The sequence below is a fragment of the Myotis lucifugus genome, unplaced genomic scaffold (genome assembly GCF_000147115.1).
Source record: "Myotis lucifugus unplaced genomic scaffold, Myoluc2.0 scaffold_389, whole genome shotgun sequence".
Taxonomy (NCBI): Eukaryota; Metazoa; Chordata; class Mammalia; order Chiroptera; family Vespertilionidae; genus Myotis; species Myotis lucifugus.
The window spans coordinates 143476-155051 of record NW_005871437.1 but is presented as its reverse complement, the minus strand read 5'-3'; the positions used below and the strand labels follow the sequence as shown (position 1 = coordinate 155051).

General features: G+C 52.6%; 1 protein-coding gene across 11 annotated transcripts in view; it reads right to left on the bottom strand.

Annotated features, from left to right (window-relative positions):
* UBXN11 (UBX domain protein 11) overlaps nt 1–8951 on the bottom strand; it is a 21707-nt gene extending 12756 nt beyond the window's left edge. For 4 of the 11 annotated variants that reach the window (XR_002826076.1, XM_023743413.1, XM_023743421.1 and 1 more), the window contains exons 1-7: nt 8893–8951; nt 5177–5279; nt 4012–4040; nt 3324–3422; nt 1938–2038; nt 1413–1467; nt 963–1039 (exon numbers count right to left, since the gene is read on the bottom strand). Coding sequence is in view for 10 of the 11 variants with exons in the window: in XM_023743413.1 (XP_023599181.1) it covers nt 963–1039; nt 1413–1467; nt 1938–2038; nt 3324–3422; nt 4012–4040; nt 5177–5247 (432 nt within the window). In the remaining variant the exon portion in view is untranslated. Of the gene's footprint in view, nt 1–962; nt 1040–1412; nt 1468–1937; nt 4478–5176; nt 5283–8892 lie in introns of those variants that run through there. The other 7 variants (XM_023743412.1, XM_023743415.1, XM_023743417.1 and 4 more) reach the window with 7 other exon arrangements.
* Between the last annotated feature and the right edge of the window lie 2625 nt (nt 8952–11576).

Below are 11576 nucleotides of genomic sequence, written 5' to 3'. Positions count from 1 at the left end.
ATTCCCTAAGAGCACTGCCCGGCAGAGATCGGCCACATGATTAGCCCAAATGCTCTGTCCTGAGGCATTGATCTCGATTCTCTCTCCCGGGCTGTCCCACCACTTGAGCAGATGGATGTGATGTGGTACAAAGAGCTTTGGAGGAAGAGCCACTTCCGACTTCCAGCCCTTGGGCATGGGAGCCTCAGTTTCCCCATCTGCCCAGGGACATGTGACAACCCTAAATGATGCTGGTGAAGCTCAGCTGGGAGATTTTAGTGAGGTGTGAGGACTGGGCTCATGAGAGAAATCGTCACGGCCCACAGCAGAAAGACACTTTGTGTGTTTTTTTAGGTGCTTTGTGGAACGTGGAAAAGGGTGCCTGGATTGAGGTGCATGCCCCAGACTTAGTCCTCCCACCCATCTGTCCCTGCTCCCCCTCACTGCCACCAAAGCCTCAAGGCCACTCCGGCATCACTCTTCGGTGCAGCTCCTGTGGCTGAAATTTGCATCCAGTCTCCTGGGGTGGAGTTCGAGGTCCCCAGGGGGAGGGAGGAGAGAGAGGAGGCACGAAGGAAGCACAGGACACAGCCTGCCCTGCTCAGTCGGGGAGGGGCTCCTGGGGGAGGGCCCTGCCGTGATTTGAGACTGAGGATGAGTGGGACCTTGCTAGGGGGAGGCGGGGAAATATTTCAGGCAGAGGGATCAGCATGGGCCAAGGTCCTGAGGTGAGAAACTGCTCAGTGTAGTCAAAGAACCAGAGGCAGGGCCCGTGGCTGGAGGGGAGTGTGGTTCAAGGTGAAACTGAAGAGGAAGCCCAGGCCGGAAGGAGTGTGCCCCACCCTGGACACCTTTCTGGCTCCCGGTTAGTCCTGCGGAGGGAAACCAGAGCAGGGCCGGGCGCGGGGTGTGGCGAGGGGCCCGAGAGGTGGGCTCTGACCCCGTTCCTGAGGGCAGACAGCCCTGGCCGCTGCCTCTCTCACCTCCATCTCCCCGACCTGCCGCCGCAGATGCTCGCACATGGTCTCCAGCTCCTCCTGCCGCTGCAGGGACATCTTGCCTTCAGGAGAGATGGGGAGGGGTTCCGCTGCCCCAGCATGGAGGCTGCCAGGCTGCCTGGACCAGAGCTCTGCCCTGAGGGTCGTCTGAAGAAGCTGCCCCTCGAGGACTCCGGGGAATCCCGAGAATGGCCTCGAGCCCCTCTCCCTGACCCTGACGAGGGTGGCCCTCCTGACCCCGAGGTCGCCGCCCGCCTGAAGCTGAGGCTGCGGAGGCTGCGCCTGCACTCAGGGACTCAGTCCCGCGTTGGAGGGCACCATCCTAAAGGCGTCACTGCCCCTCTGGGCTCAGCTGTCCAGACCCCACCACCAGTGCCTTGGGGCCCAGGGGAGGTACAACGGGAGGGCCGAGCAGCCACTGAGAGAGCCTCTTACCCTTCTGCTCCTGCAGGGTCGCCACCAGTTCCTCGAGGGACTGTATCTTCTCATCCTGCAGCAACAAGACGGGGTGGGGGGTGGGGGGCAGGCAGGCCTGGTGGTTCCAAGAGCCCAAGGGAGTCCCTTCCAGAGGGAAGATCTGGAATGTGTGCCTCTGTGGGGGCACCAGGGAGCTGAAAGCCCTTTCCCCCTTGGGCATAACCACTGCTCCTGCCCCTCAGATGACCCTTGAGGTGCCACCGAGGAGGGAAAGGTGTGGAGGTCCCCTGAGTGCCCCAGAACTCTGAGGTCTACGGGCCTGGCCCAGCTGTGGAGAACACCCCTAGCCTCTCTACTCAGGTCACAGGGATCCATCAGGCTCAGGCCACACCTGGCCCTCAACTGGGCAGTCCAGTGTGGGCAGTTCAGGGTAGAACCCAACCACCCTGACCTACTGCAGTAGGAGCCTCATTGGTCACACCAGCCCGGACCCCCCCCCACCCTTCAGACCTGACCCTGGCTGTGTCCCCCCGGGGGTCCCACCTTGGACAGCATCTGGTTGTTCTGGTCCTTCACCTGCTCCTCCAGATCCTGCACCTTCCTTGCCATGGTGCTCAGCAGCTCCCCATTGTGGGCCCCAGCGGCTGCCAACCAGACAGAGTCCTAGAGCCCATGCCTAGGGCAGAGGCTGAGGTACGGGGGTCCTGGGAGGGGGAGGGGGATCCCCAGGAGTGGAAATAAGAGTAATAACAACAGCTGCCACCTAGATAAGAGGGGCCACACTAAGCGCTTTCACATGTCAACTTGTGCAACCCTTACAACATGCCTCTGAGGAAATGAGCTGCTATAGGAAACTGAGGCACAGAGAGAGTCAGTAATTTGTCCAACAGTATGAGCGGGTGCTCTGAGGAGGGAACAGCAAACCATGTGGACTGTTGCTGTGCAGAGAGGTGAGAGGACAGGTGAGGCCTGAGGGCACAGACACTGGTGAGAAGTGAACGGAGAGCAGCGACCAGCCCTTTAAGTGGAGGAGCTGCTCGCTGTGATCACCACTGAGTGTCCCCCGCTGGGAGGACACTGGCTTTGTGACTGCGTGGCTGTGGGGCCAGGCCCATGCTGCCTCCTTTGCCATCTCAACTCCCCTCTCCCCACCATTTAAGCGGACGGGTGTTGGAGGATCCCCTCAGCGAATCCTCACCTCAACATGCTGACCTGGGTGTCCCCAGGCCCAGTTCACAGAAGACGGGATGGAGACGCAGAGAAGGAAGTTGCTTATCTGAGATACACAGCTAGTGGAGGATTCTAACTGCATCCCAGCTCCTCCAGACGCCCAGCTCCGCCCCTGCCCCTGCCCAGCGCTCCGCCCAGCTCCTCCCGTCCGCAGGTATCCCCTCTGCCCGGCCTGATCAATCCTCCCTCCTCTGGAAAGGTGCCCTGATGGGCCCGTCCCCCTTTAGGCACCTACATGACCGCAGTGTCACCAAGCCCCCGGGGATGGTGTGGACCAGGCGAGGAGGGCTACCTAGGGGACTTTGGGCCTTGCCCAGAGCTCTGCAAAGCAGGAAGCAGGTAGCTGAAGGCAGAGCTTCACCCTCAGGCCCTTCACTCCTCTGACCCTGGATCCTGGACACGCTGACATTACACTTGATGGTGACTCCAGCCAGGTTCACTCCAGAGGCACTAGCCACAGCCTGGCCTGGGGCGTGGCCACACCTCCTGAGCTAAGAGTGGGGCCCACTTAGCTTTATGCCAAACCCGGCCCTGGACGGGTCTGGGGAGGCAGGCCCATGGCCACGGTCAGCCAGAAATGGGGACAGCTGTCTCAGATCCAGCAGGCGGGGGAGCAGGTGCGTGCCCCTCTGGGCCTCTCTCCTCTGGGGCCCGCTCCTGCTGCTGGGAACCCAGACCCCTTTGGGCCTCTGCTCTCACCTTGCCTACCCACAGGAGCTCCTATGCCGCCGTAGCAGGAAGGGACAGAGAACGATTCTTCTGAGCCTTGTCCATCATTCAGCACGTTCACCGCCTCTTCTGCAGACACAGGTGCCCAGGTCACTGCTGGGGCTAAGGCCCAGAGCAAGCTGGGGCCCTGGATTCTGTCCCCCCAAACCAATGAGGGTAGAAAACGGGATGTTGGCGAGCACGGATCCAACGAGAACAGGCCTCTTCCTAGAGTTCTCCCAGCCTGGCTCCTGGGGGACCACGGTGGGGGCAAGAGTGGGGTGAGATGCAAAGATCTGAGCCTGCAGGAGTCAGAGTAGTGATGTGAGGACAGGGGTTCTGGGAAAAACGGGTATTAGGAGCTGGAGGAGGCTGTTTGGGGAAGGAGGGTGGGGTTTGGCCCCTCTGGATTCTCAGCACTCACCAGTCAACCCCAAGGTGGGTGGAGGGGTTCCAGTGTTAGGGATGACTCTCTGCTAGGGGTGTGGGGCCTCCTACTGAGAGCTGCCCAGAGGAAGCCCTGTCCTCAGGGGGGGTGGGAGCTGCAGGTCAAACTGAGGCTGGGCCAGCTGCTCTGGCTGACAGAAGTCTTCATCATGCTTTCTCTCCATCTGCCCAACCCCAAGGAGACATGGCAGATGGGAGGTGAGGAAGACACGCGGGCAGAGCCCTCACTTACCGTTTCCGTAGAGTTTTATCCCTCGCCTTCTGGGAATCCGGGCAGGAAGGAGAAGGAAGACAGACACGTTAGGACCCCCTGGAATGTCATCGGGGAGAGGCCCTGGGCACCAAGCCCCCAGCCAAGCACGAAGGTGATGGAGGGTGGGTCTCTGCCTCCTGAGGACACCCACCCCCCAATCCCATGCTGGCTTCAGGGTGTCCACCTCCCCCCAGCGGAGGACAGGGAAGAGCTGGAGGGCAGAGTCTTGGGTGGAAGACAGAGTCCTATAGTCAAGGAGCCCAGCCCAAGCTCTGCTTTGAAATGGTGTGGGACCCCAGGCCTCCCACTCAACCTCTCTGGATCCCCTTGGTCTACGAATGATTTAAGTACTGTTCATAAGAGCAAGGAAGTTAAAAAAAAATTATTTGGCCGAAACAGGGTTGGCTCAGTGGATAGAGCGTCGGCCTGCGGACTGAAGGGTCCCAGGTTCGATTCCGGTCAAGGGCATGTACCTGGGTTGCGGGCACATCCCCAGTAGGAGATGTGCAGGAGGCAGCTGATCGATGTTTCTCTCTCATCGATGTTTCTAACTCTCTATCTCTCTCCCTTCCTCTCTGTAAAAAATCAATAAAATATATCTTTTTAAAAAAATTATTTGGTTCGGCCAGTGGCTGATCATCAACCTATGAACAAGGACAGATTCCCCATCAGGGCACATACCTAGGTTATGAGCTCTATCCCCAGTAGGGGGTGGGCAGGAGGCAGCCAATCAATGATTCTCTCTCATCATTGATGTTTCTATCTCTCCCTCTACCTTCCTCCCTGGGCGGGCGGGGGGGGGGGGGGGGGGATATATTTTCTTTGAAAGATGAAAATGCTAGACAGATGTGAAGAATTCCCTTTACCGAGAGCCCAGCACATGGCAGGGCCCAGAACAGGTGCACCACCAGTGTTTGCTAAGCTACTGGCATGGAGCCCAAACCTTACTAGAGGGCACAACCCACGGTGCGCTTCACACAACAGAGAGCCTCTCAGAAGGTAGAGAAGGATAAGGTGGTCAGGGAAAGCTACGTGACTCCTCATTGCCCTCCCCAAGACACCAGGAGTCATTCTTCTTGTCCATGGGAGGAGCAAGGAAGAGGCAGGGGCGTGGACACCAAGGGCCCGGGGGCCAGCCTCCTACCCTGAGTTCACAGGCTCCGACAGCAGGGGCACCTTCCGGGTCTTGCCAAGGGAGGACAAAGGTGAGCTCATAGTTCTTCTAGATCTTAGTTGTCAGGAACTCCCTGAGTAGAAAAAAAGAAGTCAGACCGAAGGGTTATGGGTTCTGTTCCCAGTCAAGGGCACATGCCTGGGTTGTAGGTTCGATCCCCCGGCCCAGGTTGGGAAGCAACCAGTTAATGTGTCTTTCTTCTATGTCTCTCTCTTTCTCTCCCTCCTTCCCTCCCTTCCACTCTCTAAAAAAGCAGAGGAGAAAATATCCTTATGTGAGGATTAACAAAGGAAAAAAAAAAAAAAAGTCAGCCCTTGGAGTCACTCCCTCAGGACCAGGAAGTGAAACTTTCTCTTCCTTGGTTACGTTCCCAAAAAGGAACACCACCCAGGGGGGTATTGCCTCACTTCTTCCCACTGCTCCTGCCGAGGCAGCTGGGCCTCAGGAGCCCTGTGATTAACATCCACCTGCTCCTCCAGAGACCCCGCTCTCTGCTTGGAACCCAGGGGCCTCTGTCCTAGGAACAGGCATTGGGGATGGAGCAGGCTGCAGAAATGTGCCAGAAGCCTGGCACTTGCCCAAATTTAGAGCCCAGAAATGAGACTACCCAAGAGGCCTGGGGCTTTTGTCCATCCATCAAGGAGCCGGTCAACACAAAGTTCATGTGTCCCCTCCCCTCCCACCAGAGCCCAGGTGCTACCCCAACATCTCAGAGCCAGAGGGGGGCAACCCAAGGGCAGGATTCAACCAAGACATGGTCCACATGGCAGGGAGGTCAAGAAGCCAGGCTGCTGGCCCTGGCCAGGTAGCTTGGTTGGTTAGAGTGTCACCCCGATTCACCAAGGTTGCAAGTTCGATCCCCAGTCAGGGCACATATAAGAAGCAACCAATGAATGCATATGTAAGTGGGACACAAATCAATGTGTCTGTGTGTCTCTCTCCCTCTCCCTCTCTAAAATCAATAAATAAATTTTTAAAAAATTAAAAAAAAAAGAATTCCAGGTTCTACACAGGTTCTGTCATTCACCAGTGTAACCCCCACCTCGGTTCCTTTGTATAAAGTGGGGATGGGAATAGCATCAGGGAGGGTTACCCATGGGATTCAAAAATAACATACATATCACAGAGTTTTCATCACAATCAATTTTAGAGCATTTTCATTATGCTAATAAGGCCTAGGCACTGTGCCTTTAGTCCCTAAAACAGGCCTGCATAATCTCCCACCAGACCTGACTGTCCCTTCTTTCTCCAAGTTCTCACCACCATGACCCCCTCAAAAGAAACTAGTCAAAAAGATAGAAATTGGGGTGGGTGGAAGTGGAAGAGGGCATAGAGGCAATTAATGGTGTTGGAAAAAATAAAATAAGACAGAAATTAAGTCTTGTTGAGGATGTAGGGAAATTGGATTGTAAAATGGTGCAGCTGCTGTGGAAAACAGCATGCGTTTCTTTAAAAGATTAAACACACTTACCTATGACCTAGCAATTCCACTCCTAGGCTTATACCCAAGAGAAATGAAAACTTATGTCCACACAAAAAATTGTATACATGTTCATAGCAGCATTATTCACAGCAGCTAAAAAGTGGAAACCCAAATGTCCATCAATCAATGAATGAATAGACAAATGTGGGATAACTTTACAATGGAATAGTATTTGACAATTTTAAAAAAGGAATGAGGCCAGGCCGGCATAGCTCAGTGGTTGAACATTCACCTATGAACCAGGAGGTCACGGTTCAATTCCGGGTCAGGACACATGCCTGGGTTGCGGGCTGGATCTCCAGTGTGAAGCGTGCAGGAGGCAGCCAATCAATGATTCTCTCTCATCATTGATGTTTCTATCTCTCTCTCCCTCTGCCTTCCTCTCTGAAATCAATTTTTTAAAAAAAGGAATGAAATATATGCTACAAAGTGAATGGACCTTAAAAACATTATGCTGCCGAAACCGGGTTGGCTCAGTGGATAGAGCGTCGGCCTGCGGACTGAAGGGTCCCGGGTTCGATTCCGGTCAAGGGCATGTACCTGGGTTGCGGGCACAGCCAATCAATGATTCTCTCTCATCATTGATGTTTCTATCTCTCTCTCCCTCTGCCTTCCTCTCTGAAATCAATTTTTTTCCTCTCTGTAAAAAATCAATAAAATGTATTTAAAAAAAAAAAAAACATTATGCTGAGGGAAAGAAGTCAGTCACAGAAGACTACATATTGTTATGATTCCATTTATATGAAATGTCCAGAATGTGCATTTCATATGGCGACCAAGTAGATCAGTGGTTGCCTCGCGCTAGGGGCTGCTGTGGAGTAAATGGGAGGTAACTGCTACAGGGTACAGAGTGTCCTTTTGGGCTGATGAAAAGTTCTAAAATTCACTGGGGTGATGGTTGCACAACCCTATGAATATACTAGAAACTATTGAAATTTACATTTTAAAGGAGTGAATTATATCTCAATAAAGCAATCATGGAAAAAAGCGGGGGGCGGGGGGGGGCGGGAACCTGGTCCCCAAACCACACCCAACATCTTTCCCCTTCTTAATGGGACCTCATCATCCAACCACAAAATTTTTCTCTCCTTCCTTCTCTCTTAATCCCATCCTATCGGGTACCAAATCCTGCAGGTAAAACTCCAATGTTTCTCACACATAACTCCTCCTTCCTATGCCCACTACTGGCCATTCTAGTGGGGCTTTCACTGCCCTTCTTTGGGGCTGTCACAATGGCCCACAATTGACTTCCCTTTTTCCATTCTCACTACAGGCCAGCCAGGGGTCCTCAAACTTTTTAAACAGGAGGCCAGTTCACTGTCCCTCAGACCGTTGGAGGGCTGGACTATAGTTTAAAAAAAAAGCTATGAACAAATTCCTATGCACACTGCACATATCTTCTTCTGAAGTAAAAAAACAAAACGGGAACAAATACAATATTTGTATTTGCATGTGGCCCGCGGGCCGTAGTTTGAGGACCCCTGACCGCCAATCCAACAATGTCTCCAGATAAATTTTCCCAGGATGATAGGAGACCCCTGAGAGCAACGACTCTATCTTCCCATCAGTCTGGGCTCTCCTGACCGCGGGGCTGTGTCTCCGATTCCCTCAGACCTGGGGTCCCTGAGGATAGAGCCATGTCACTTGGGGACTTTTCGGGGGCAAACTGTGTCTTCCTCCTCAGGCCCGGGACGCCTAAAGGTTGCACTGTTTCCCCTTAAGGCTTGGGCTTTGAGGGGAAAGCTGTGTCCTGTGCCTCTACACCTTTGGGACCCAAGTCAAGACTGTGCTTGACTGACATCTTCCATCACTACTCGACCTGTTTGTTGGCTCCCCCATGTCCGGGTGCCCCCAGTGCCTGTCGGCCGGCAAGCTGCACGCCAGCACTCCCTAGATCCCCAAACAACATTCCATTATAAGGACATACCACATCTGTTTATTCATTCATGGACTGGTGGACATTGGGGTTTCCATTTTTTCTAGTGCTCTCGGAGAGACCGATTTCATCACCTAACCCCGCCCTGGGAGCCGCGCCGCCTCCTCCACGCGTGGCCATGGTACGTAGGACCCGGATCCACTCCCAGGACGCGGGGGGCCTGATGGGGTGCCGCCCGCTGGGATGGCGGGGCCCTCGGTGCTCTTGGGGCGAGGCCCCAGCATGCGTGGAGCACTCCGCGGCTAAACGACCCTGGTGGGGACTCACCGGGCAGGGCCGAGGAGCCGGCCCGCGGCACCGCCATCTTGTTGTCACGCGGTTTCCCAGGCGACCAGGCTCGTCCGCTTCCCATTGGCTAATTCGAGGGGGGCGGGGTCTCTGCGCAACTAGCCGGTGGCGGAGGAGGGTACCTAAATGCCACCGGTTTTTTGTGTGTTTTGTTTTGTTTTAACCCTTTGCACTCCGCTGTCCCCTCTCAGGGGACATCGGAATTCTAGCATATCACTCGGATGTCCCCTCTCAGGGGACATTGCAGTTTATTAGTGATTACGGGGAATTGAGTTATTTCAACGCAACTTTTTGAGACATGCATGTTTCCCTGAAGTTTTATCTTGAAATGGCACAAGAAATTAAATCAAAATATCGTAAAATTACTAAGATATATACAAGAAATGTCAGCGGGTTTTGTGTCGGATTAAACAATAAACTACATATTCCCGATGTGGGACAAAGAAAATGGGACTGCATTGTGTGTTCTAACAGGAAAACACCTGGTGGCAGGCGTCAAACCACTTATTACTGTCAAACATGCACTAATCAGCCTGCAATGCATATTGGGGAGTGTTACAAAACTTATCATACTGTACAAAATTATAAACAATAAAATATTGTGGTTTTTTTTTTGCAAATATACATTCCTCGATGTCACCCAATTCATATAAGTCCAATATCATTATAATACGTTACTTGGTTCCAAAATTATACTAAATAATACGAGGGTCTGTAAATGCACGTTTCCGCCGCAAAGTAGCGTCGAATAGCTGGTAGCCAATGTCCAGAATGGTTCGGAGTGCAAAGGGTTAATATATTTTATTGATTTTTTACAGAAAGGAAGGGAGAAGGATAGAGAGTTAGAAACATAGATGAGAGAGAAACATCGATCAGCTGCCTCCTGCACACCTCCTACTGTGCTTGCCACCAAGGTACATGCCCTTGACCGGAATAGAAACTGGGACCTTTCAGTCCGCAGGATGATGCTCTATCCACTGAGCCAAACCGGTTAGGGCTTGCCACCGGTTTTTGTTTGTTTGTTTTTGTTTTTTTGTTTGTTTGTTTTTTGCTGAATTGACTCGCGGGTAAATGATCCCTTTGAGCCTGTTTCCCCCTCTAATCCCTGCAGTATTTGGAGGGGGCTGTTTTGAGTATGAATTGAAATGATGCAGGTACTTAATAAGTGTTTCTTAAATCTGAATTTCTCTGAAAACTTCTTGACCAGACGGCGCTCTGAAGGGATGCTCCTATTATAGTTCCTTTGTGTGAAAGTTCCTGTGAGACACTTTCCTTCCCTGAACCTCATCTGTAAAATAAAGGGGTTAGATTAGAGCAACTAGGTAGATAAGAGCATGGAACATGGACTTTGGACTGGCTCCTGCCTTGTGTGCCCTCCGGCAAGTTACTCAGTTTCTTAATCTATATAATGGCGGTAATACCCACCCTACAGGGTTTCTATGAGGATTAAGTGAGAGCATTCATGCAAGGTACCTGTCCCAACATCCATGCAGAGTAAGTTTTAAGAAACATTTCCCACCCTGGCCGGTTTGGCTCAGTGGGTAGAGCGTAGGCCTGCGGACTCAAGGGTTCCAGGTTCGATTCCGGTCAAGGGCATGTACCTTGGTTGCGGGCACATCCCCAGTGGGGAGTGTGCAGGAGGCGGCTGATCAATGTTTCTCTCTCATCGATGTTTCTAACTCTCTATCCCTCTCCCTTCCTCTCTGTAAAAAAATCAATAAAATATATTTAAAAAGAAAGAAAGAAACATTTCCCCCTTTTACTGCCATCATCTTTATCCTTCAACCTTCAGTTGTGATGGTCTGGGATTCGATGACTTCCGATCTCAGGCACCCATGACATGGGTTCGATCACGAAAGCCCTTTCTCTGTCTGTCTCAGACTGCACTTTTTATTTTATTTTTTTCAGTGTAAAATTTTTATATTTAGAATTAGGCAGCTGGACTCAGTTTAGATGATTCCAATTGTGTTGGCAACATCCAAAGCATCATAGTCAGGAGCCAGTCGAACATATGCCTTCTTCTCGCCATCAGGCCTGATCAGGGTGCTGACCTTGGCCACATCAATGTCATAGAGCTTCTTCACAACCTGTTTGATCTGGTGCTGTTGGCCTTGACATCCACAATGAACACACATGTATTATTGTCTTCTATCTTCTTCATGGCTGACTCGGTAGTCAGGGGAATTTGATGATGGCGTGGTGGTCAAGCTTGTTTCTCCTGGGTACACTCTTCCGAGGGTATTTAGGCTGCCTCCGCTCGGAGCCTTAGTGTCTTTGGCCGTCGGAAGGTGGGTGACGTGTGGATCTTCTTTTTCTTTTTTGTGGCTGTGGACGCCTTTCAACACTGCTTTCTTTGCCTTCAAAGCCTTTGCTTTGGCTTCGGCTTTGGGAGGGGCAGGGGCTTCCTTCTTAGCTTTCAGCACCATCTTCGTAAAAAGGCCGAACTTTTTAATATTTTCCACTGGAGGCCCAGTGCACAAAATTTATGCACAGGGGGAGAGGGGTCCCTCATCCTGGCCTGCGCCCTCTCGTAGTCCGGGAGCCCTCGAGGGATGTCTGACTGATGGCTTAGGCCCGCTCCCCAAAAGGGCAGCTCCTGTGTTGAGCGTCTGTCCCCTGGTGGTCAGCACACGTCATAGCAACCGGTTGTTCGGCTGTTCAGT